This window comes from Vombatus ursinus, unplaced genomic scaffold (assembly GCF_900497805.2).
Source record: "Vombatus ursinus unplaced genomic scaffold, bare-nosed wombat genome assembly UNPS02008961.1, whole genome shotgun sequence".
Lineage (NCBI taxonomy): Eukaryota > Metazoa > Chordata > Mammalia > Diprotodontia > Vombatidae > Vombatus > Vombatus ursinus.
In genome coordinates this window covers 7,926,774-7,951,980 of record NW_020948739.1, presented here as the reverse complement: position 1 = coordinate 7,951,980, position 25,207 = coordinate 7,926,774, and the positions used below count along the sequence as shown (strand labels likewise).

General features: G+C 37.3%; 1 protein-coding gene across 4 annotated transcripts in view; it reads right to left on the bottom strand.

Annotated features, from left to right (window-relative positions):
- The window catches only part of GRHL2 (grainyhead like transcription factor 2), a 232,047-nt gene that overhangs the window by 88,138 nt on the left and 118,702 nt on the right, over positions 1–25,207 (bottom strand). For all 4 annotated transcript variants that reach the window (XM_027850005.1, XM_027850006.1, XM_027850007.1 and 1 more), the window contains exon 8: positions 5,427–5,521. In XM_027850005.1, coding sequence (XP_027705806.1) covers positions 5,427–5,521 — 95 coding nt within the window. The remainder of the gene's footprint in view (positions 1–5,426; positions 5,522–25,207) is intronic.

Here is a 25,207-nt window from a genome sequence, read left to right as displayed (position 1 = left end):
AAAACTAAGGAAAATAGAGGTCAACTGACTAGACCAGGGTTACATATCTAGTAAGTGTCTAGTCATGTTTTCCTGACTCTAAGTCCAGTGCAAGAAGTATTCCAACTCAACCAGTGAGCTGAGGGGAATGAGTGAAGGTGCAGGCAGTACTGGGATGAGTGGCCAGGGACACTATGTCATTGGGGAGTGTCAGATTTCTGTAACTAGCTAGACAATGTAAGTAGTGTGAAAGAAAAAGATTTAGCAAAAGGAGAATTTTACTGCCTACGGAACACACACTCCAGAGGGCACAGTGAAAGGGGAAGGCAGTGTTTGGTTGAAACTTTGGGGTAGGAAGATGGAGGGAGATGGGAATAAGGAACTAGGTGGTGGCAAATGGGGAATGGGGTTTGGATGATGATCTATAGAGGTTCAGAATCATTGGGAAATAAAGGAAATGATCATATGACTTCAAATCATGGAAAACTGTGATCTCAGGATATCTAAAATTACATATAAGCTCCAAGGGCAATGGAAAAACACATGATGAACATAAATAAGCCACAACATACTATCAGCAATGACACTTGCACATGAAAAAAGTCTAGAAGACTTTACTGGGGGACACATATGATTTTTAAAAAACAGAGATGAGCTAGTCATGGAGTGTGAATGGCCTGCAATATATAGACAATCTGATACTGGTATCCCTGAGATATTAAAAGAATGAGAGAAAAGTCTTGGGTAGATCTTCTAGGGGGGTGTTATGAGAAAACTTGGGCAAGATTCATATGGGATGAGCAGGCTTAGAATGGATGCCATCTATATCAGACATAATGAATATATATACATATATATTATATGTAATATAACTATCAAAAGGTAGTCTGAACCAACAGTTTTCTTACTAACTCAATCCCCATTATCTGAACCATCACTTTTACTCTTATTGTGGAGAGAGGACCTAATGGACATATTCCACTGTAAACACTGAATAAAACTAAAGTAAGTGACATTTTAAGAAGTTTTTGCTTCTTCCCAGAGGAACTCAAGGCACTTGTATTCAGATGTTAGCAATGGAATTAGAAAAGAAAGCAAATGGCTTTGGGGGAAAGTACCGCTATATGAAAATCATACCCAATCGTAATGTAAGGGAGGGAGATTTCCCATCTGCTTCCTGCTTTACTATAAATCTATTTTCTTTCTACTTCCTGATTGTATTTTTATAGAATACATGCTATGAAGTCAATAACATTTTAAGGAAAAGTCTTCGGCTCTGCTAATGAAAAATACTCTTCTCAGTCTCTTTAATGAAACAGATTTAATTTTTTTTAGTCCCTTATAGGAATTTGGAGAAAAGTTTTTTTGTAGCCTTTTATTATGTATTGATTCAAGGATTATTTGCAACTGCAAGCACCAAATATCAGTCACTATGAATGTATTAAACACACACACACTCACTGGTCAGAGCCAGGATAAGCAAAGAAAGAGAAATAAACAACCTAAACCTTCCTCCACTGCCATATACCAAAGCATATGTGCACATAAACTTGTTTGCTGTGAAAAATAAATTGCACAATACTGAAACAAGAAAAATGAGCCAAGTAAATCATCTTACATAATTTTCTGAAGGCTTCCAAATGCAGTGCCCCACCCCTCCCCCAACTATAAGAGGGATAAGTCAGAACTAACTAAAATGCAGGGTCCCTAATTACTTTTCAACCATTTGTCCCATGCAAATTTCCCCTCCCCCACTTTTAAAATTCAATTTGATGAGCAGAAAACCACAAAAAAAATGGATGTCTTCTAATAATTTCAGTTTAGTTTTAAAAAGAAAAGCTACATCCTACTACTTCCCTTAAATAATATTAAGCCTGGTACAAAACGACTCTTCATCCAAAGATTAGCCAAATTCTATTATAGTTTTCAAATTTCATGAACCAAATTGAATGGGAAATCCTTGAAGCATTTATAACATCACACTTGTTTTTTAAAAGCAGAGTATCCTTCCAGTTCTGCCTATTGATATTACAGGTGTACCTGACTTTGCAGAGTGGGCATGATCTCAAGGAGAAAAAAATTATATAAATCAGATGTGTGGTCTTTTTTAAATGCACAGGAGAAGCTAATTATTTGAGTGAATCCTTGACGAAGACCTCTGTGAAACAGAAAAACCTGTTGTAAAGTAAACATTTACCCATGGAGGCAGTGTGGTAGAGTAGAAAGGATAGCAACTTGTAGTCATGGGACTTCAATTCAAATCCCAGCTCTGGCATTTACTTCTTCTGTGAATTTGAGTAAGTAATAGCCAACATTTATATAACACTTACTATGTTCCAGGCACTGTGCTAAGCTAATAATTGTTATTATCTTATTTGATCCTCACAACAATCCTGAGAGGTGGGTGCTATTATTATCCCCATCTCACAGATGAGGAAACTGAGTTTAAGTGACTTGTCCAGGGTCACACAGCTAGTAAGTGTCTGAGGTCAGATTTGAACTCTGGTCTTCTTGACTCCAGGCTTGGTGCTCTATCCACTGCACCACCTAGCTGCAAGACATTTAGTTCTTCTGGGCCTTAGTTTCCTTATCTGTAAAATGAAGGAATGGACTAGGCATAGGTCTTTAATGGCCCTTTCTATTTTGATGTATCCATTCTCCATGATATATCTGTTCACTGGCCTTTGCCACCACGCATAAGCGACGGTCTCCCTCTGCCCCGTTGGCTACCTTCTCCCACTGGTGAATTTTTCCTGGAACCTCCATTTTGGAGAAGGGCCCAGACTAGTGTTATCCGATTCTCCAGGCTTTGCGATCATGTCCCTACCCCACTGTCCTCCCACTTTCCAGCTTCCTTTTTTATGTTTTGCCTTTCCCTATTAGAATTAGTCTCCTTGGGGGTAAAAATTATCAGTAAATACTTATTGACTGACTTTATGATTTATTTTTTATAATTTTAGATTTTTACATATGGGACTTACCTGAAACTAGATTTACTTATGCTTTGATATGTTCTTTCATGTGTGACAGATATTATTTTAATAAAATCAAAAGACCCACTTGCTTCAAAATAATCTTCGTCTCTTACCTATCATGTTTTCCAAAATTTCTCTCATTAAAAATTTGTCATTCTTTTGGGTTAAGTAATTACCTTTAGAAATTCCATATTAAATGATAAAGAAAAGTAATCTAATTAGGGCCATAGCCAGGATAAGGTGTCATAATAGGGTGTCAAATTTTAGGAGCTAAAAACACTGTCCCACAACATACTAACTCTCTCCAGCATCTATACTCCTAGATCCTGACCATGCTACCCCCTTTTTTCCTACAGCCCCAAGTCTTTCAGCAAAGTAGAAACCTTATAATGGTCCAGGAAGTGCTTCTTCCTCCTGGAGGTCTTCCCTAGATGAGCTTTGCCCCACACCCCTTTAACACCAACCCTTCTGCCCCTTTTCTTCAAGGGCATACATTTCTAGTTACTGCTAAGAACAATAGCCAATCTATTACCACAATTTGTTCTTGCACAGTAGTTCAGTCATGTCTGACTATGTGAGCCCATGGACTTTGTTCATGGGCTTTTCTTAGCAAAGATACTGGAGTGGTTTGCCATTTTCTTTTCCAGTGTGTTCCGTTTTACAGAAGAGGAACTGAGGCAAATAACAGTTAAGTGACTTGCCCAGGGTCACACAGCAAGTAAGTATCTGAGTCTGGATTTGAATATGGATATTCCTGACCCCAGGTCCAGTGCTCTAACCACTGCACCACCTAGCTGTCCCACAATAGCAAGGATTAATTCACTATCTAATTTATTATCTAATGGATATTAGGGTCCTGATGTAGTGAGCTTCCTCACAAGTAAATTTGATTACTAAAGGAAAAAAATGGTTGCAGAGGAGAGGTACATGGGAAAAACCCAGAATGTGGAGACAAGGTAATATAGTATGCTGCTGCTAGGGAGCTCAGACTAATGCCTCTTGAGTTATGAAAAAACTGAAAAGAATCTGGACAGAAAGAGGTGAGTAAAATAGATAGCAAGGGTACTGTAGACACATTTTTCTTATGCTAACCTTTTGTCTGGGATCCATTCTGTACCTGTGTTACAAAGTGTGCTTTGCATAGAGTGGGTGCCTAACTCATGTTTGCTGAAATAGGAATATTCAGTCACTGGAACATCTCAGCATATTTCTCCAGGTGCTGCCATTACTTATTTTGAAGGTTGCCTTTCCTGGGCCTAAAACCATCTTCTATACACAGTGAAATAAGACACTCTGCAATTCATGTTTTTTGATGTCATGCCCTCAAAATTCCAAATGTTCTTCCTCTCTCAAACATCCCTTCCTTGTTCCTAAACAATAACCATTGAATGAGTTATTAGACTCATTCTTCTCATTTGTTTTAAGACTATTCCCCCTACAAAAGGCTAGTCATTTAACATTCTTACAGAGACTGTGGCATGAATCAAGCTTAGATGTCACCCAGCACATGGTGTCACCTTTGGTTCCAATAAGAGACTGTTCATAGAACAGTAAGGAATTCAGAACCATGAACATTAAGTTGGGAGAGAACAGAAGGAATACAGATAATTAAATATGATGATGAAATGTACAATTTTCATTAAATCCTAGAAGGAAATTCAGGTACCCTTAACTAAACTGTCAGAGTCAGCTATGTTGGTTAGTTTAGCAGAAACGCTTTTTTTTTTATTACAAAAGATGGCTATTTGGGGAGGGAGGGATAAGGAATATATTTGTAAATAAAAATAAAAAAGATATAATTCTTAAATATAAAAAGGATATTATTTTAACATATAAAAAGAGTACAAAGAAAAAATACTAGCACTCAAGAAAAAGAGAAAAGTATTAAATGAGCAATGAGGAAATAATCGGCTGAGTTCTCTTCTGGCCATAGGGCACCACACCCTGTGAAGGGAAGAAAACCTGCCCATCTCCCCCCTCCCAGGTTCTTTGTTCAAACTAGACTTGTGTCTTAATCAAGTAAAGTATTACTCCTCCACAGCTGGCAAATTACGCACATTTTGGTTAAGCTATTTCTCTGAAAAATGCCCACAGGGATGTCACTGATTGTGTCCCGCTACCAGGAGGATACCTAGCAATATACTTGGTCAACCCCCCACATAAAGCCTAGAGACTTGGGAATCTGGAGTGGGAATCTGGGGTGTGGATCTGCTCCTGTGAGGGATAGCAGATCTCTTTTTCCATTTCATCATCCTTCACATAAGGCAGGAGATGAAGTACTGTGCTCCAAAAGGCGTGACAATTAGCCTGCTTCCTATTCTATTGGAAGACCCTTTCACCCCATTGGCCCTTTACTATGGCAACATCTGTAGGCACTTTGTCCCGGTAAGAAACGAAGCCTTTGAATTCCTACCAAAGAATGAGCCAAGTTTGAAATAATCAATTCCTGCCAGTGTTGGCACTTTTACTTACTTTTGCCTCTTCGTTGACATCCCAGGTGAAAGAAACAGCATTGTATGCAATTTCTTCAATGTTTCCAATTGTATTAAAACTTTCCTTGTAGTCAGCTGTAAAACATACACACACAAAGATTAAACAGTTTGAAGAGATGCTTTGTGTCATTGAATTCTGTGTCACTCTTCCACTGACTGGAACAAAATTTTGCCTATTTTTCTGTCTCCATGGCAACAGGAAAAGGATTTTGTTCTTGCTGATATTTCATTATTGCTAATATTCTACAAAAATGGTAAACCCATTGCACTATTAAGGGTAATAAATGCAAGCAAAACAATATTCTTAGCCAATTTTTATTAGTTTTACTTCTTCACTCTAGGTTTTTATTATGATCTGTGAAGGTTTTCTACTCTTCTTCAACTTTGGATCTCCCTCCTTAGCTACCCACTCATGCTGCAGCTCCCACTCTCTTGCAAGCGTCATGTGGATTCCTTGGATGAACCAGCTCTGTAGAACCACAGACTCTTAGAGCCAGAGGAGATCCTAGAAATCATCCATCCCAATTCCTTATTTTCACAGATGAGAAAACAGAGGTTCCAAGTGGTTTAGTGATTTGCCTAAGTCTAAGTCTAAGGTCACCCAGCTTAGATAATGGAAGAGCTAAGACTTCCGTCTTGCTCTCCTGCTTCCCAATCCAACGCTATTTCCAGCAACATCCTGCCTCTCCCAACCCAAGTTTGTGTTCATGTGTACTATTAGCCCAGTTGCATCATATGAGATTGTAGGCGTATAAGGATTCCCTGACCAAAATAATTTTGCAATGATATCTTTATATTATATTACATATAATTATATAATCATATGCAATAACATATTATATAATATCTTTATGTTATATATAAAAACTGTATCTCACTACAATGTTATTTAAGCAATCATCAACTTGGTTCCTATGAAACTATGACCCCTGTAATATCATTTTCCTAACATTGCATTGTCATGGAATCAACGAAAACAATGAGTGGGATATACCTGAGGATTTAAGAAATTAGAAGAAAATGACATATAAACACATTGCACCTCGGTTCAGGAAGATGTAGTTTCAAGTCAAAGCTCAGCTTGTGTGACCTGTACAAGTTCCTAAACCTCCCATCTGTAAAATGGGGATAATAATAATTACTCCTGTCTTTGTCCCATTTGATGATCCTGCTGTAAAAATCAAATGAAATAATGTATACAAAAACCTTTTGTAAACTGAAATATCATCTAGCTGGCAGTTCTTATAATTATTGATATTACTAGAAATTGTAGAGAAAGAAAATATTTAAGGTTAGATAAGCTACAGAGCAAAGGAAGACAATCTGTTGTTCTCCTGTGACATGGAGAATTAGAACACAAAAACCTCTCAATTTAATCATAAAGCAAGTCTTTGCTTCTGATATCAGAGCTCATTTTGACCTTAAGTGGCTGGACTCAGCATCCAGACAAGTTTTCCCTGAGGCTAGAACTTTAAAGTTCTCCAGAGAGTAATACTTAATTCCAGGAAAGTAGTTGCTGAGTCTTAGCACTGTTTGGCTTTGCAGAGATCAAACTCATTCCTGTTCTTATTTTATTTACAACCTTCTAATACTATTATAGAAAAAGACTAAAGAAATTGTTAAGGCCCCAATATGAGGTAGTGCCCCAGGGCCATTTTAAGCAAGGAAACAAGTGGCAAATTTTTTAATGAGGATTAAAAACCAATGTGGATGAGTCCGACACTCATGAGGGAAATCATGATGCTTCCTATGTTGTTTTTTTTCTCCTGAGTTGCTCCCCAATAGTCTATCCTTTTTGTTTTAAAATAACTATTGCCCTAAATCTAGAACAGACAAAGGAGAGAAGTTAAAAATAAAGACAGTATCACAGAAAGGATAGCGACTCCAAGAGTCTCCCATTCTGCATGTTCCTGACAGGCTGCCCAGAAATTAGAATTTAGATGCTAATGTGGAAAAGAAAATACAACTTAATAACACCTTGCATTCAGCTATAATTTTATACTTTCCAAAGTATCTTCACATACATTATCTTCATTGATCCCTAAAACAAGCATCCGATAGGTAGAAAAGATGTTAAAATCTCATTTTACAGATGAAGAAATTGAGGCAACACATTATATAGATTCTTTCTTGGAAACATCTCTTGTATCTCTCCTTTTTCTTCATTCCCCATCTGCCACCACCTTTATCCAGTTTCTTATTGCTTCACTCCTGGATTATTTGTTGCATCAAATTCCTACTTGGCTTCCTTGACTATAGTCTCTCTCCTTCCAATACACCCTGCATAGTTCTGCCAGATTAATCACCTTTAAACACTACTGCCATCATAGAACTCCTGTGCTCAAAAAAATTGGCATGTTGCCCACCCTTGTTGCCCACTCTATCAAATCAAAATTTGACTTTAAAGCCCCTCTATAATATTATAACACCCTATATAGCCAATGTTATGTCCCATCATGCCCAAATATAGCTTCTCCTACCCAGGAACAAAGGTGCTTTATAATCTTATAATTAGATCATCTGTATTCCTGTATTTGTTCATATTGATCACCTAACCTGCCCCTATCCCTAACACACATACTCCCAGCCTGCCCCAGACCATGCCAGTCTTCAAAGTTCACCTAATCCCATCACCTTCTTGAAGCCTTTCTTAGGTCTCTCAACCCAAATTAACCTCCTCTTTCTCTGAATTTGTACAACTTGTATAATCCATTCTCTGTAATTTTATATTTAATTATGTATCCTATCTTGTAGCAATCACTAATCATTTTGTATGCAATTATCCTTGTCTCTCTGGCTAGATTGCAAATTCTTTGGAGGCAAAATCTCTTTAAGTAGTTACACTTCCACATCATCCGTAACAACCAGCAGCAAATACTTGTCAAATCAAGGCAACCAGCATTTCCTTTGTGTCTACTATGTGCCAGGCACTGGGCTAACCCTCAAAGATACATAGAAAGGCAAACATATTTCTTACCCTCAAGGAATTCATGTTCAAATGGGAGGTACAACATGCAAACAACTATGCCCATGCTCATTATTTTGGTGATGGTTCTGGCTGTCATGGGAAATTCAGCCAAATCATTCAGAGAATTAAATAAAATGACTGGCAGCTGTCTTTTTGGGGTGAAAACAGACTGCTCAGAGCCCATCAACCATAAAGTGTTTAGTGGATTTTTTGTTCCTAAATTCATTACTTTACAGAAAAGCAGTACTGTGTAGTAACCTTAGAGCCAGAGTAAATTGGAGGTAATCTCAGAGGGAAGAGGAAGATAAGGAATATTTATTGCTGAAGATGGTAGCCATCTCTAGGGCAGGGGGTGGGGGAGGAACTAGAGGGAGGGAAGAAAAATAGGGAAAAACATTTTCATGATAACTTTATTATACATTTAAAAGGAATAGCAAGTTGTACATAGTAGATTTGCTGTTTCATGTGCAATCATCTTTTTTTATTATATTATGTTATGGAAATGCTCATTTTATTCAATAAATTTAAAATAAAATTTTTAAAAAAGGTGAGATTCTAGCTGAGACTTAATGGAAGCGAGAGAAATCAGGAGGATGCAAGGGGAGCAATCATTCCTGGTTTGGGGGACCGCCAATGAAAATAAATGGATTAGAAAGACAGTTTCTTATGCAAGGAAAAGCAGGGAGGCCAGTGGGTCATAGAGTCACTGGATCAGAGAGTACATGGAGGAAAGTAAGGGATTAAGAAGACTAGAAAGCTAAGAAGGTATCAGGTTATGAAGGGCTTTAAAGGCCAAACAGAGGATTTTATATTTGATTATGGAGGTAACGGACAATCACTGGAGTTGACTGAATAGGAATGGGTGACGGAAGTATGTGTGGAAATAACATGCTCAGTCCTTCAGGACTGATCTCTTACATTGGTATTGAGTGGAGCATAGACTAGAGTGGGGGAGAGACAAGGCTGGGTGACCAATTAGAAAACTATTGCAGCAGTCCAAATGAGAGGTGATGATGGCCTGTACTTATTTGATTTCAGTTACTTTCCTGGGTTAAACAACTACTTAGTGAGAGATACAAGTTGGACTCAGCTCTCCTAATTTCTGGTTGAGTACTTATCCCACTGTATCACATTAGATCTCAGTATTTATTGGCTGTGAGATAGAATGGTATAGCAGAGAGATAGAAAGGTGTAGTGGATCAGGTACTGGACTCAGAGACAGAAAGATGTAGGCTCAATTCCTGCCTCAGGAATTTACTAACCGTGTAATCCTGATACAATCTCTTAAACTCTCTGTGCCTCAGTTACCTCATGTAAAATGAGTTGGTTAAATTCAATGACTTCTAAGGACCCTTCCTACTTTAAGTCTATAATTCCAAGATTATGATGAACTCTAAGGGGAAAACAGTGAGGTCTTAATTTCCTCTTACCCAATGGCAAGATTTCAAAATCTCCCAACCATCTTTTCTAATTAAACTTGCAATCACTTCATCTTCACTTGTACCTAAATAAGACCCATGGTCTATCTAATGTGGTTTTCTATCTAACTAGCACCAGGGGATGTTATGGAAATACATAAGATATATATCTGTTCAAAGTTTAAAGGTCAGAGACATTTACCAAAATATCCTACTTTTCTTTGAAATCTAGTGAGGCTTGGTCATCTGCAAATATATCTAAACTTAAAAAAAAAAATCTCCTCTTGGCCCAATGAGTTCAGTAAACTTATTATTCATTCTGTGAGACAGGACTTTCTTCTATTTGTTCCAGACTTCCCTCTCTCAAGCTTCCACAAATGCCCTTTGTCCAGTATCCTGGATCTAATGCACAGAGCTGTGTTTGTTGTATTCCCACCACTCATGGTTTAATAGCCTTCAATCCCATTCCTTTTTATCCTTCCAAGACTGAAGAGTCCTGCTATTTTTGTATCCTCCAATATGGAAGACCTCTCTTTTTCTTGCTACTTTTTTCCCTTCCTCTTTTCCGAAATTTTCTATAGTCCCATTAGCTTCTTACAATTCAGCAACCGGAAATCATGTTTTAGTTGTGGTCACATCAGATTTTGTTCCCAAAATCATTTTGAAGATGCCCATTATTTTAATAACTATTTTGGCGGTCATGGAATGTTGAACCAAATCATTCGGGGAACTATTTAAAATGACTGCCAGGTCTTTTAGGGGGTGATGACAAATAGCTCAGAGCCCATCGTCTATTAAGTATAGGGTGGATTATTTGTTTCTGAGCTCAGGACCTTGTAGAGAGACAGTGTAGCATAATAAATAGAGAGCTGGCCTTAGAGCCAGGAAATTCTGGGGTCAGGTACTACCTCTGACACATCCTGGCTGTGTGATAGGGTATAAGTCACTTAACCTCTCAGTGCCCTGGCAGCTCTCTAAGACTGTAAAAGGCACAGAAGGTGTTAATCCTCTGCATTGGCAGAGGATGTTTTGTACTGGGAGTTTCTATCACCAGTAAAATCACAGATCTGGTCCTTATGCTTATGATCACCTTGCAGTTACTCAAAATGGAAACTCATCTGTGATATTTCTGCTTAATCATGTGGGCTCAAACATTCTTTCTGAAACTTATTCCTATTAGTTCAAGGTTTCATTACTTGGAAGAATTTCATATCATGTGAAAAGGTGATAATTTCACAGGGCACTATCTCCTCCAAAAGCTTTGCATTTTGGCATCTGATGTCACCACTCAATTGAAGCTGATCTCCCAAAGTTAGCTTGGATCTCTTTATTGGAAAATTTTATTCACTTTAATGCCCTGGTATCTAGCATAGTGCCAGACACAGAGCTTAATAAATACTTGTTGACTAGTTGATTAAATAATTAAATAGAACTAATTTTACTATTGATTCTTAGAGAACCATTTTTTATACTTTTCCATTAAAAGAAGTTTCTATACTTTTAAGTTTCTCTGACCCAAACCCAGGTCAGGAACTTACAGAGAGCTCAAATCAAAGGAGGACAGTGATCTAACTTTTCTCTGGATCAGAACACTTCAGGAGCACTAAAAGCTAATAGGTCCCCACCTGAAATGGTCTCTGAGAGCCTGGATTAACACAACACTCAATATCCCAGAAAGCAACAGCAAGATCAGCCCAGACACTCCCTCTAGAAGTATGTATAGCCTTCCACTAACATCAGTTCCAAAGTCACGAAGTGGATTGGAAGAATGTGCAAACAAACAAAAAAAGAACTACACCATAAAAAGCTATTATGGTAACAGGAACACTCAAGACATAACCCAGAAGAAGAGAATGACTCCAAAATATCTACAAGCAAAGCCTCAGAGTAAAACTCAAAGTAAAAAAAAAATTGGACATAAATTTAACTCTCATTTTTGGAAGAGATGAAATAAATGCTTTAAAAAAAGAGTTGAAAATGTTTTTATAAATTCAATGAGAGCACTAGGGGAGGAAATGGGAAAGAGATGACAACCATGGAAGAAAAAATTGGAAAGAAAATTAACAGTTTGACACAAGGGGTATACAACCTTGCCAAAGCAACAAACTCCCTGAAAAATATAATGGACCAAATTGAAACTAATGACTCCATGGGACAAGAAGAAATATTCAGACAAGGACAAAAATACTGAAAACATAGAAGAAAATGTAAGATATCTCATAGCAAAAAAAAAAAAACTGAGCTGGAAAATAGATCAAGGGAAAAAAATTAGAATAATTGGACTATTTGAAAGCTATAACCAAAAAAAAAAAGAGCCTAGATATTCTATTGCAAAAAAATCTTAAAATAAAAATGTCTAGATATCTTAGAACTAGAAGGCAAGGTAGAAATCCACCAAAGAAAAAATCTACCACCCACCTCCTGAAAGAAGCCCCCAAATGAAAACCTCCAGGCATAAAGTCAGAATCTAGGACTTCCTGTTCAAAGAAAAAATACCATAAGCAGCCAGAAGGGAAGTATTCAAGCATGAAGTAGCCACAGTCAGCATCACCCATGATTTAGCAGCCACAACTTTGAAGAAAAGGTGAGCTTGGAATACAATATTCCAGAAGACAAAGGATATAGGTTTACAACCAAGAACAACTTATCCAGCAAAAATGAATGTAATCTTACAAGGGGGGGAATAAATCTTTAATGAAATAAAAGATTTCCAAGAATTTCTGATGAAAAGATCAGAGCTGCATAGAAACTTTGAAGGGCAAATACAGGAGTTAAAAGAAACATAAAAAGGTGAACATGGATAAAAACAATGTAAATAACTAAACAAGGATAAACAGCTGATGTTTTAATATGGGTAGATGATGCATGTGTCTCCTCTGAACCCTATCATCATCTGGGACAACAGAGAGAATCTAAGTTAGATACAGGGCTTAGAAGTAATTCTGTTTTGTTTTGATGATCTTAAAAAAAGAATGGAAAGGGAAGGAAAGAGGAATACACAGTGGGTGGGGGAAGGGAAGGGAAAGAAATATTAGGGAAAATTATCTCACATAATCGGGATGCATAAGTAGAAGTCCATACAAACAAATAAGGAGGAAGGAGTTGGAGAAGAAGCTAACATCTGAACCTCACTCTCATCTGAACTCATCAAAGGAGGGAAAAATAAACAGGCAATCAGGTATAGTTCATCAACAGGGAAATATGAGGGAAATGGGAGAAGAAAGAAAGAAGAATAAGATGTAGGGTAGATTAAGAGAAGGATTAGACCTAAGCAAAATCAACTTTAACTAAGAATGTACAAAAATATATATAGCTCTTTTTAAGGTGGAAAAGAATTGGAAACTGAAGGGGAAAATAGGGAATGGCCAAACAAGCTATGCTCTATAAATGTGATGGAATGTTGTTTTGAAATGGTGAAGAGGATTGTTTCAGAGAAACCTGGGGAGAGAGGTATGAACTGATGTAGAGTGAAGTGAACGAAACTAGGAGAACAAAAGGGAAACAATTTTGAAAGATTTAGGAAATCTGATCAGCATAATGACCAACCATGATCCCAGAGTACTATTGATGAAATATGCTACCAACCTTCTAATAGAAGTAAAAGAATCAGAGAGAAGAATGAAATACATGTATATATTTCTTCTAGACATGCCCAATGCAGAAATTTTTTTTGCTTGACTATATAGAGATAGAGATGTATATATATATATATATATGTGTGTGTGTGTGTGTGTGTGTGTGTGTGAATACACACATACATATATATTCTAATATAAGTAGATAACACATGTGTCTCCTCTAAACCATATCAACATCAGAGGTAACAGAGTCTAAGTTAGAGGGCCCAGGAATACTTCTGTTATGTTTTGATGATCTCAAAAGAAGAATAGGTTTTTCACACACACACACACACACACACACACACACACACACACACACACACACAAATATATTATTTATAACAGGTTTTGTCTTTCTTTCATTGTCAATTGAGGAGAGGCAGATTTTTTCCGAATTGAAAAAAATGAAATTTAAATTTAATTTTTTTGCTTTTTTTGGTGAGGCAATCAGGGTTAAGTGACTTGCCCATGGTCACATAGCTAGTAAGTGTCAAGTGGCTGAGGCTGGATTTGAACTCAGGTCCTCCTGATTCCAAGAGCTGCATCTATTGCACCACCTAGCTGCCCCATGAAATTTAATTTTTAAAAATTCTTAAAGAACCCTGTCTGAATTCATAAGCCCATGTCGATTTCTGTGCAATGGAATAAGAATCAGAAAACTTGAACTGGAATGGACCTCTGAGAACATATAGTCCAACTCTTTTTTTTTTATAATTTAGGACTAAAGGATATCAGATCTAAATATAAAATAGATACCCAGCATAAACCTTATATTCATATAATTTAATAATATAAATATCTTTAGGGCAAATTCAAATTCAGCAAATACTGTGCTAGGCTGTGGGGATGTATAATAGCTAAGTCCCTGATTTCAAGGATTTCAAGTAGATATTGAGGCTATTGGGCTTGCTTTCTACTGTTCCAAAAAATTGGAATACATGGAGTTGGAGGGCAAGTGAAGAGAAGCTCTAATCCAGCAAGGCCATCTGGTTGAATGCAGGGATTTTTTAAGTCTATTTGTCACCACCAACATGCTTGTGCCCTCTTTCTTCCTACTATTCAATCCCTCCTCCTCTTTAAGAAAAACAAAACCATAAACCCTTCCTCTTAGAATTTAAGACAACTGAGCTCATTTCATTCAACCTGTCCTTGAATAGCAAACACTTGTTGGGTGCCATGGCCAGCATCCATAATCCCTGTTCTTGGGGAGGCTGAGGCAAGTGCATTGCTTTAGAGTAGGAGTTCTTAGCTGTGGTGGGGCTAAAGTTGATTGGATGTCTGCACTAAGTCCGGCACCAATAGGGAAGACCCCACTCACCCAGGAGGGAGGGGCCACCAGGCTGCCTATGGAAAGATAAACCAGCCCAAGTTGGAAACAAAACAAGTCAAAGCTTCTATGCTGATTGGCAATGGGATAAGCCTGGGTGAGACTGAAAGACTCATCAGTGGCTGTGCTTGGTTCAGACTCTTCAAATCACACCTTTCCCAGGACAAGCTCATCATCTGAAATCACATTAGAGACTGATTCAACTTTGATATTTAACATCTCCTCAGCATCCTCAGTTGCCTCTTCTCTGACTGGAGGGCTAGAGAGTGGAGAAATGATCTCTTTCTAAGAGATCTTTACTGTACTGTACTGTATTCCCACATTAGATTGTAAAGATCCTTGAAGGTAGGGACAATCTTTTTTTCTTTTTTGTATTCTCAGTGCTTAAAATAGTGCCTGGCACATAGCAGGCACTTAATAAATGTTTACTGACTATTGACTCAATCTGAAAACAAAAACAAAACACATTCTAGCCTCTGTATGGATAAATCGGTGATGGGAAACTTCCTACCTCCTGGTCACCCTCCTTTAGATATGCTTCCAGCTGAACAATGTGCTTTCTAAAATTTGGAGTCAGGAACTAACATAATAGTTCATATATGGTCTAACCAGGATATATTATAGGACTGTCATCTCCTTCTCCCTGTACACATACAAAACCCATGTAACCTAAAATCAAATCAGTTCTTTTCACTACCACATCAAAATTCTTATTCAAATTTGATTTTATAGTACATCAGAACCCCTGGATCTTTTTTTTTTCCTTTTTTAGTTTTACTAAACATGTCTCTCTCATATTTGTGCAATTTATTTTTTGAACCAAAGTCCAGGACTTTACATTTATGTCTATTAAATTTAATCAATCCTGGTTCTTTTATTTCATTCATTGGCTCTTCCTCTACTTTTGTGTCATGAGCAAATAAGATGAGCATACTATCTCTGCTTTTCAACTAATTGATAAATATTTGAATGAAGGCCTTACCCTCCAACATTAAAATGCACATACCCATCAAGCAACACAGTAATTTATTGCTGATCATCAGCACCAGAATAATACTTCATCTATCAGATGCTTTCTCCAGAAAAAGCAAACTTGAAGAAGGGTATAGAGGGAATGGGAAGTTTTATGCAGGGAGGTGGATGAGATAATGTTGGAATATAGTGTACAGAGTTGGGAGGCAAAGGCTTTAGGTGGGATACTATAGTGGAGAGCCCTGGCCATGAAGTAAGTAAATTTCTTGAGAATGTGGAACCCCTGGGGTAGGAAAGAAAAAAAGATAGAAGGGTGGAAGGGTGGAATTCATCTAGAAGAGACAAGAGATTGGAAGACTTTGATGTCAATCTTAAATCAGGGGGAGGGGGGGTAGAAGGCTAGCCATGTATGTTTGTGTTCCTCTCCTTTTTTCTATGACAGATGTGTTTCTGAAAAATTATGCATAAACCTATATTTTGCTAATATATTTAAAATGAACACAACAGCAAATTCTTTTACAAAATGAAAGATTCTTTTGTAATGCAAAATATTACTCTGTAGTTTGTTTTTAAGTTCAGATTTTTGTATATTGAGTTTTCTTAAAAGCCAGTCACATATGGATGTGCAATTCTGGAATGGCTTGAAGGAAAGGTTAATTCCTGTGCTCTAATTAAGTGTAGCATGAAATGTTCTTTGTAAATTATTTATAACTAATGCTGGCTTTCAATTCTTTTTTGTATATCTTGTTGGAGATTAGGAAGAAGAGTATAATTAAAATAAAATTATTTTCCCTTCTGAAGGGTAAGGATTCTGTTTGGACTAGTGGAGCAAAGTGCTTGGAATGCTTAAAATGGCTTAGGGCTCTGTTAATAATTTAGTGAGCATACTCCACAGCCCAGTGAGGTGCTTCCCAATTAGCCAAGGACTGGGGAGAGTTTATATATTATAGCCTATATACAGAAATCTGTTCTTTTCCAAAGAGGTAAGATCTATCTGTCAGATAGATCCTTTCTATCAGATGAGTCAGATGAGTCCTTTCCAAATTCAGCTGAACAATTCCAAGTGATTCAAAATCATTAGAATGATGAGCTTTAACCTGAGATAAACAGAATAAAAAGACCTTTGGAGAAGTGGATTTTGTTGGTTTTCTCCTCTGCTTTTTAAAGTCATAAAAGCAAAGTTTACAAAGCCTGAAATGTCTCACAAAAACTTGTAATCAATTATTTTATCTATGAAACTTATAATTCTGTCAAAGGTAACTTGACACTGATATAGCCAATAGTTTGTTTTTTTTTTTTAAATATGTTGATCTGGGCAGCTTCATGGCACAGTAGATAAGAGCGCAGGGCCTGGAGTCATGAAGACCTAAGTTCAAAGATGACCTCAGACTATTAGAAGTATGTGACTCTGAGCAAGTCACTTAACCCTCTTTACCTCAGTTTCCTCATCTGTAAAATGAGCTGGAGAAGGAAATGGCAAACCATTTCAGTATCTCTGCCAAGAATACCCCAAATGGGTTCACAGAGAGTCAGACACAACTGAAAAATGACTAAACAACAATGTGTTGATGTTCAATTTTAGTGTGAATGGTTCTAAATTAATATGTCCATTTGATCATGGTCCATATACTATTTATAAATTCGCACTCTTCCACTTAGATACCAAAATACACTTTCACAGACTTGCGCTGGATAGAACAGAAAGGTTTGGTTGGTGTATGGGACATTATAATGATACTCTCAGCCCACGAAACATACTGTAAGTCAAGTATCATGTTCTTTCTTAAGTTTTCTCATATCATAACTACACATCACAGTTCCTTCAACTAAATCTCATATGCAAAGGTTCCCAGTCCTCTCAACACACTGGTTGCCCTTCTCTGGACACATTCCAGAGGTCATTTCAGTCATGTCTGACTCTTCATGACCCCACTTGGGGTTTTCTTGGCAAAGATACTGGAGTAGTTTGTTATCTCCTTTTCCAACTCATTTTTACAGATGAGGAAAATGAGGCAAACAGGGTTAAGTGACTTACCCAGGGTCATACAGCTAGTAAGTGTCTGAGGCTAGATTCGAATTTATGAAGATGAGTCTTCCTGATTCCAAGCCCAATGTTCTATCCACTTCACCAGCTAGCTGCCCCAGCTTGTCAATACCCTTCCTAAAATGTGATACTCCAGAGCAAAGTAATACTCTGGATAAAGTTTGACTAATATATAATATTTCAGGAATATTACCACTTTCATTCCATATACCATGATTCCACTAATGCAGCTGAAAATTACATTAAACTTTTTGTCTGCCATGTCACATGGCTGATTTATATCATAATTTGTTGTTCTTGTTCAGTCATTCAATTGGGTCCAACTCTTTATGACCTGTGAACCATAGAACACCAATACTGTCTATGGGATTTTCTTGAAAAAGATTCTAGAGTGCTTTTGCCATTTCCTTCTCTGGTGGATTAAGGCAAATAGAGGTCACATAGCTAGTAAGTATTTGAGCCCAGATTTGAACTCACATCTTCCTGACTCCAGGCCTGGTACTCTATCTACTGATCCACCTAGTTGCCTCCTATATCGTAATTAAAGTCTACTAAAACACCCTTGGGGGCTGCTAGTGATGCAGTAGATACAGCACTGGACCTAGAGTCAGGAAGACTCAGCTTCCTGAGATCAAATCTGGTCTCAGATGCTTACTAGCTGTGTAACTTGGGCAAGTAACTTAACCCTGTTTGCGTCAGTTTCCTCATCTGTTAAAAAATGAACTGGACAAGGAAATGGCAAACTACTCCAGTATCTCTGCCAAGAAAAACCCAAGTGGGGTCATGAAGAGTCAAACACGACTAAAGTGACTCAACAACAACACCTTTTTGCTTTTTACGTGAAATGTTGTTTAGCCGTATCTCCTGTACTTGGGTTGGGTGTATGTGTGCATGTGTGTGTGTGTGTGTGTTTGGAATCCAAGAACAGGACCTCACATTTACCCCTACTCAATTTTATATTATTAGGCCTGCCAAAACATTCTTGCCCATAGGGATTCTGGCATCCAACATATTGGCTGTACATACTGTCAGTTTTCTGTGATCAATAAACTTAGTAACTCTGCTATCTACATCTTTTCTCTCATGTCTAAAGAAGAGACTGAACTGGTAGTATAAAAGGTACCAATTTGATGTGTAATCAAACACACTATGCACTATGACAAGAGGATGTAAATTTAGGTCAACTGGGTTAGGTTTGAAATAAAATCTTTGTTTCATGTTCTTCAAATGGTTCCTGTACATCTTGGTGGTTGAAATTTAATTTTGAATCTACTTGGCTCCTGATTTACCCATTTTATTCGAGGATTCCTCAAAGATTGTACTTCTGGAAATATTTATAATGATAAAGGCAAGAAATTTCCCTAACTGGAAAGCACATCCCAGGGATTCACCAACAAACACAGTTCATATTCTAATGAAAAACAAAAGTACCTTTCCTTCTACTCCATCCTTCATTTCCTTAGTTCTGCTAAAACTGACCTTGAGGGCACAGACTATGGAAGTGAGGATGGGAATGAAATGGCCCAGAAGATTATAAAGCAGAGTAAATCTACTTTACCCAATAAGCACAATCTATAACAAAAATTTAATCCCCAATGTATATTCTCACCTGCCTTGGATGCTACAAACTAGAAACCATTCTCCTCCCAGTTGAATCCAGCTACTATGACATATATTTGGGGAATTTTTATAACAGGAAACATTTTAATACTAAGCAAAATATAAATAGGAGCAGCCAAAAACACATATAAGGCATTACAATAGTATATGCTTGTTTGACTGATGTTGCATAGAATGTCTTTTGTCTTATATGTTGCTTTGATTAGTTGATATGATTGTTTCTTTCAAGTAAAGGATGTGGTGGGGCAGCTAGGTGGCACAGTGGATAGAGTACTGGGCCTAAAGCCAGGAAGATTCCTCTTTCTGAATTCAAATCCAGTCTCAGACACTTACTAGCTGTGTGACCCTGGGCAAGTCACTTAACCCTGCTTGCCTCGGTTCCTTATCTGTAAAATGAGCTGGAAAAGGAAATGGCAAACCACCTCAGTATCCTTGCCAAGAAAACTCCAAATGGGGTCATGAAGAGTCAGACATGACTGAAAAATGATTCAATAACATAATAGTCAACTCACCTTTATTCAAACATGCTGATTACATATGATAAAAAATTAATTGTATATTAATATTAATGCTATTGTTGTTATCAATAATAATAGTATTTTTGTGTCATGGTCACTGGTAAGCTATGAGGTTAGTTAAATGATCAGTGTTTAAAGGGGGCCCTTCAAATAACTGTCTTCTCAATAGCAGAAGAAAAAACTAAGAACAGTCTTGCATTTCTGGAGAATGTTCTAAGTGTTTTTGTTTTTTAGTTTAGTTTTTTTTCTCCCCCCTAACTGGATCCACCTTGTTGTGGCCTTCATAACCTTAAGGTGTTTAAATGTATTTTGAAAAAACTCTTTCTTGGAAAGTTCTAGGCTTTGTAAACAATGAAAAGAAATTTAGAATTTGCATAATGTCATGCCTGAGTGTGTTGTCAGCACTTAAGCTCTTCCTGTTGAAAAGTTTAATGAGAAGACTTGTGATAACTGTTAAATGAATAAGTCTGTAATTTTAATCAATAAATTTCATCATGCTTCCAGAACCCAATAAGATACTGCCTCCGGTTTCACAGAGATGGGACCATAAAGTCACTATGGGCCCCATTAATTATGCTCTTTCAAAGATAATTGGAGGGGCAGCTAGGTGGCGCAGTGGATAGAATACCAGCCCTGAAGTCAGGAGGACCTGAGTTCAAATCTGACCTCAGATCAAACACTTGACACTTACTAACTGTGTGACCCTGGGCAGGTCACTTAATCCCAACTGCCTCACCAAAAAAAAAAAAAAAAGATAATTGGACCATGACCTATCAAAAATGAACTTAAATGTGTCCAGTGGAGAAAATAAAGTATTTTCCATATGATTGAGAGTCTAATGAGACAACTTAGCTAAAGTATGTGTAAGATGAAGAAGAAATAACACATAAATACGGTTTCTCTGGAGGAAAAAAATAATTATGTTAACAGAATGTAAATGATAATAAAAAAAATTTTAAGTACATTTAAAAAACCAGAACATTGACCACTGGATTGATTTAGCTAATGAATTTTTTATTAAAAAATTATCATTTGCAATGTTCTAAGCCAATCAATTTCTGAATGATACTTTACCACTTTGTCAGAGAAAAACTGGACAAATTACAAAATAATAAACCAATGAACAGCCTAGGACCTCATTTGGGAAGATTTAAGAGAGATGTATAGTAGGGGAAAAAAACAAATAAAATAGCACATGAATTTCTGTTTTCCATGTTCTAATATAACTTACATTTGAAAGTCTAGCATTTTTTTTGCCAATTTTCCCATTTTTTTACTTCTAAAATGTTTTAACATTTTAGAAGTAATTTTTTCAGTATAAGCACTCCTTTCACCAATTGCAACTGTTTTCCAACTTAGTACCTGGCCATTAGGTATTGCTGGGACTAAAAACTTTTATCAACCATAGCCAACCAAAGCCTCTGAAAACACAGCTAAGCTAATCCTGGGAAAGTCAACATACCATCCACCACTTGTTCTATATTTGAAGCCTTTCCAACCTGTTACAACCTGACAAAGCTTGTACTCTACCTTCAAAAACCCAAGTTTATAGCTATGATACCATGCTCCATGAAAGGCTGCATTCTAAAAAGAAGTGAAAAATTCCTCCCTTTAGTTTTGATATGAGAGCAAGTTGGTAGTGTAGTGAATAGAGTGTCAGCCCTGGAGTCAGAAGGACCTAAATTCAAATCCAGCCTCAGACACTTACCATGGGCAAGTCACTTAACCACTTTTGCCTCAGTTTCCTCATCTGTAAAATGAGTGGAGAAGGAAATGGCAAGTCATTCCAGTATCTTTGCTAAGAAAATGCCAAACAGGGTCATGAAGACTCAAGACAAGACTGAAATGACTGAACAACAACATTTTGATATTTCCAGGTCAAAAATTAGTCTTTTTTACGTGGATAATTTCCTAAAGGAGAATCTCCTGCTAAGGGAACTCCCCCTATCAAGGCAAATTCTATGGCTTAGCATAGTGGTGCCAAACTCAAACAGAAATGGGGGCCACTAACAAGGAACCCTGTAGGTCACATACTGACGGTTGTAAAATGTAATGTTACCTATGTTTTATTATATTTTTATTTATTTTATTAAATATTTCCCAATTACATTTTAAACTTGTTTGGGCACATAGACCATGAAGCCTGTATGCCACATATTTGATACTCCTGTCTTAATAGTAGCTAACACCTAGGCAGGTATTCCTGATCTTAAGTGCATGCTATCCACTCTACTGGGCTTTAAACCTTTTTTTTGTGACACACATCTCTTTGGCAGCTGAGTGGAACCAATGGACCTCTTCTCAGAATAGCATTTTTAATTAATTGTAGGCAATGTTAAATTTCAGTTAGAGCCTGGTGAAAATAAAGATGCAATTTTTTTCCCGTCCAAGGTCACTGACCCTCTGAAATCTATTCATGGATCTTCTAAGGGTCTACTAACTCCAAGTTAAGATCTACCTCACTGCCATAGTGCCATACACTGCCCTACACCATGTTGCTTCTAATTTTCTTACATTTGTGAAATTAGCTCACCAAGGATGCCCACAATACATCTTTTTAAAATAAAGGATAATCAATAGAGTAAGAGATAATAATAATCTAATAACAGATTATCAGGAGAATCCAGTTATCCCCCTAGTATGCCAACAATGCTTCTCTTTCCCTCTTCCTAAGCTTACCTGTGCAGAAGAGTACTGAATATAGCAGGAGTTGGGAAAGGACTTTAGCACAGTCATTGAAACCATACACCCTCTGACTCCACTCCTCTCTGCCCTGAAGTATTCTGGGCAACTCTTCCTCTTAGGGTGGCATGCTCTGCCAAAGTTGGGTAGGCAGGCAGAGCTGAGTCTCAGGGAGTAGGGGAGACCTCAGGGAATAACTCTTCCCAACAAGTTCTGTTCTTCAGCCAAATCAGGATGTACTGAGATAGGGGTGTGTGTGTGTGTGTGTGTGTGTGTGTGTGTGTGTGTGTGTGTGTGTGTGTACACGTGGGGAGAGGGGGGACTTACATACGTAGGTTGATGAGGCTTAATTATGTTTTTCTTCTTAAACAAAATAATTAATATTTAAGATCTGCATGGCTTTTTACAACTTTTCAAAAGAAACCACTGTCGTAACCTGCTCAGAGTTTACTACGTAAATGTTTTCTCAACCAAATATTTGAGATGAAAAGGATTTTTTCCTTGTTGTGGCCATAGCACTTCTCCATATATCAGGGCATGCCTTACACTATGCACAAGTGTGATAACAGGGGGTGAGAAAAAGGTGATGAAATTTAGGGAGAGCAACAATCTTGCTATTTGTTAGTTCCTGGCCAGTCCCCCAGATTCCCCATCAAGTTGAGTCCTGTGCAGATAGTAGCGATAAGCCTCTTTCTCTAATTTGGTTGTGACTCACTACTATGACTTATCAGTGAGTCTACAATGTTTTTTGAAAAGTCAGGGGCCTTCAAGAGTTTCCGTTTTTAATCATAAATTGTCATTAATCACTTCCAGTGCCAACACACTAGGATTCTGTTAGTACATTTGTCTCTGAAAAGAGGCATGAAAATTACCTGAGAAAGAGAAATTCAAGGCTCTAATTCTTATGTCCTGGAGCTGTTTTTGGTTTTGGTTTTTTTGTTGGTTTTTTTTTTTTTTGGAAGAAGAGTCTAATTTTCTTTAGTCTAAAGAGCAGAAGAAAAGCTTACGTAACTCTGGAGAGGGTAACTGGTTCTCTGTGGACTACATCTATGGGAAAGAAATATAGACAACATGCTGGAGAATGTCTGGTCCTCTTCAGGAAAGTGCAGAAGATTTGCCAGGTTGCTCTCTTCAGCCTGTCTCTAGGTCACTCTTTTGGGGGCTAAGGGATATGTAAGATCAGTGGTACCTTTTGTAAGGTGGGGCTCCTTGAGTGTAGTAGCACGGTGTTGGGACCAGTGATGGCACAGACTGCAGAAGAACAGCCTAGATGGGCATGGTGTCAGTTACCTCTTGGGCTAGATCATGAAGAAGTGGGCACAAAAGCTAGTTAACTCATAACCATAATTCCCTTCATGGGACTGAGTGAAAACACTTAATAAGAAGAGAACATGGACTGAATGTTTACTATGAACCTAAATACTTTTCTGTATGTAAAGGGTTAGAGAATCACAGATTCAGAGGGACCTTACATACCATCTAGTTCAACCATATCATTTTACAGATGAGACCCAAAGAGTCGTGACTTAGAATCATAGATTTGGAGCCAGGAAGGAACACAGAGGCTATCTAACCCAACCCCTTAATTTTACAGATGAGATGAAAAAATGAGATTCAGTGGCCAAAGTGACTCAAGTAGTAAATGGCAGATCTGGAATTCAAACTGAGGGCCTTTGACTCCAAAGGCAGTACTTCTTCTACTAATATTGGTATTTTGTAAGTTTTCAAAACCACAAAAAGGAGAAATAATGGAAAATAAACTTAAACCATTAATCTCTGTGTTATAATGTAACAGCCTTTCAGGAAAAGATAGCTTTGCTTTAAAATAGCTAGGATTCATAGAGTGCTTCTAGGTTTGTAATTTTATCCTCACAACTACCCTGGGTGATAGATGCTATTATTATCCCCATTTTACATACAAAGAAACTGAGGCTGACAGAAGTTAAATTACCAACGGAGGGTCACACAGTTAGTGAGTGTCTAAGACTGGAATTGAATTCAGTTCTTTCTGGCTCCAGGTCCACGCTTTATCCAAAGGTTATCCAGAAAATCCTATGATTTCATTCTGATAACTATAGTTATGCTATAATTGCTATAGAAGAAGACTAATATATCCTAATTCAGGGAAAGATTATTATGAGCCTAAAACAAAGATTATTATGTAAATTCTTTACACAGTTAACAATACATTAAATTCAGAAAGTACATTAAATGAAGAATTACATAGTGTTATTTGTTATGAGGTGTGGCTTTTAGGTGTGACATAAATCAGTTGTGTTGTATGACAACAAACTTTAATTGAGTTTTTCAAAATCAAAAGATGTGATTTTCAACATTTTGCAGACCTTTACATTTGAAGCTGGTTTCTAATTCTTCATGATCAATTCAATAGAGGGAGGACATGTGAATATGCTATAAAATAATGCATCTTTGTGGTTTTTATTATAACTGATCCTTAAATAGGAATCTATATGCATTACCTTATCTAAGCCTCTCTAGAATAAGTGAAACAAATGCTATAATTATTCTTATCCACATTTTGCTGATGAGGAAACTGAAGCTCAGAATGATTAAATCATTTACTTATGGTAA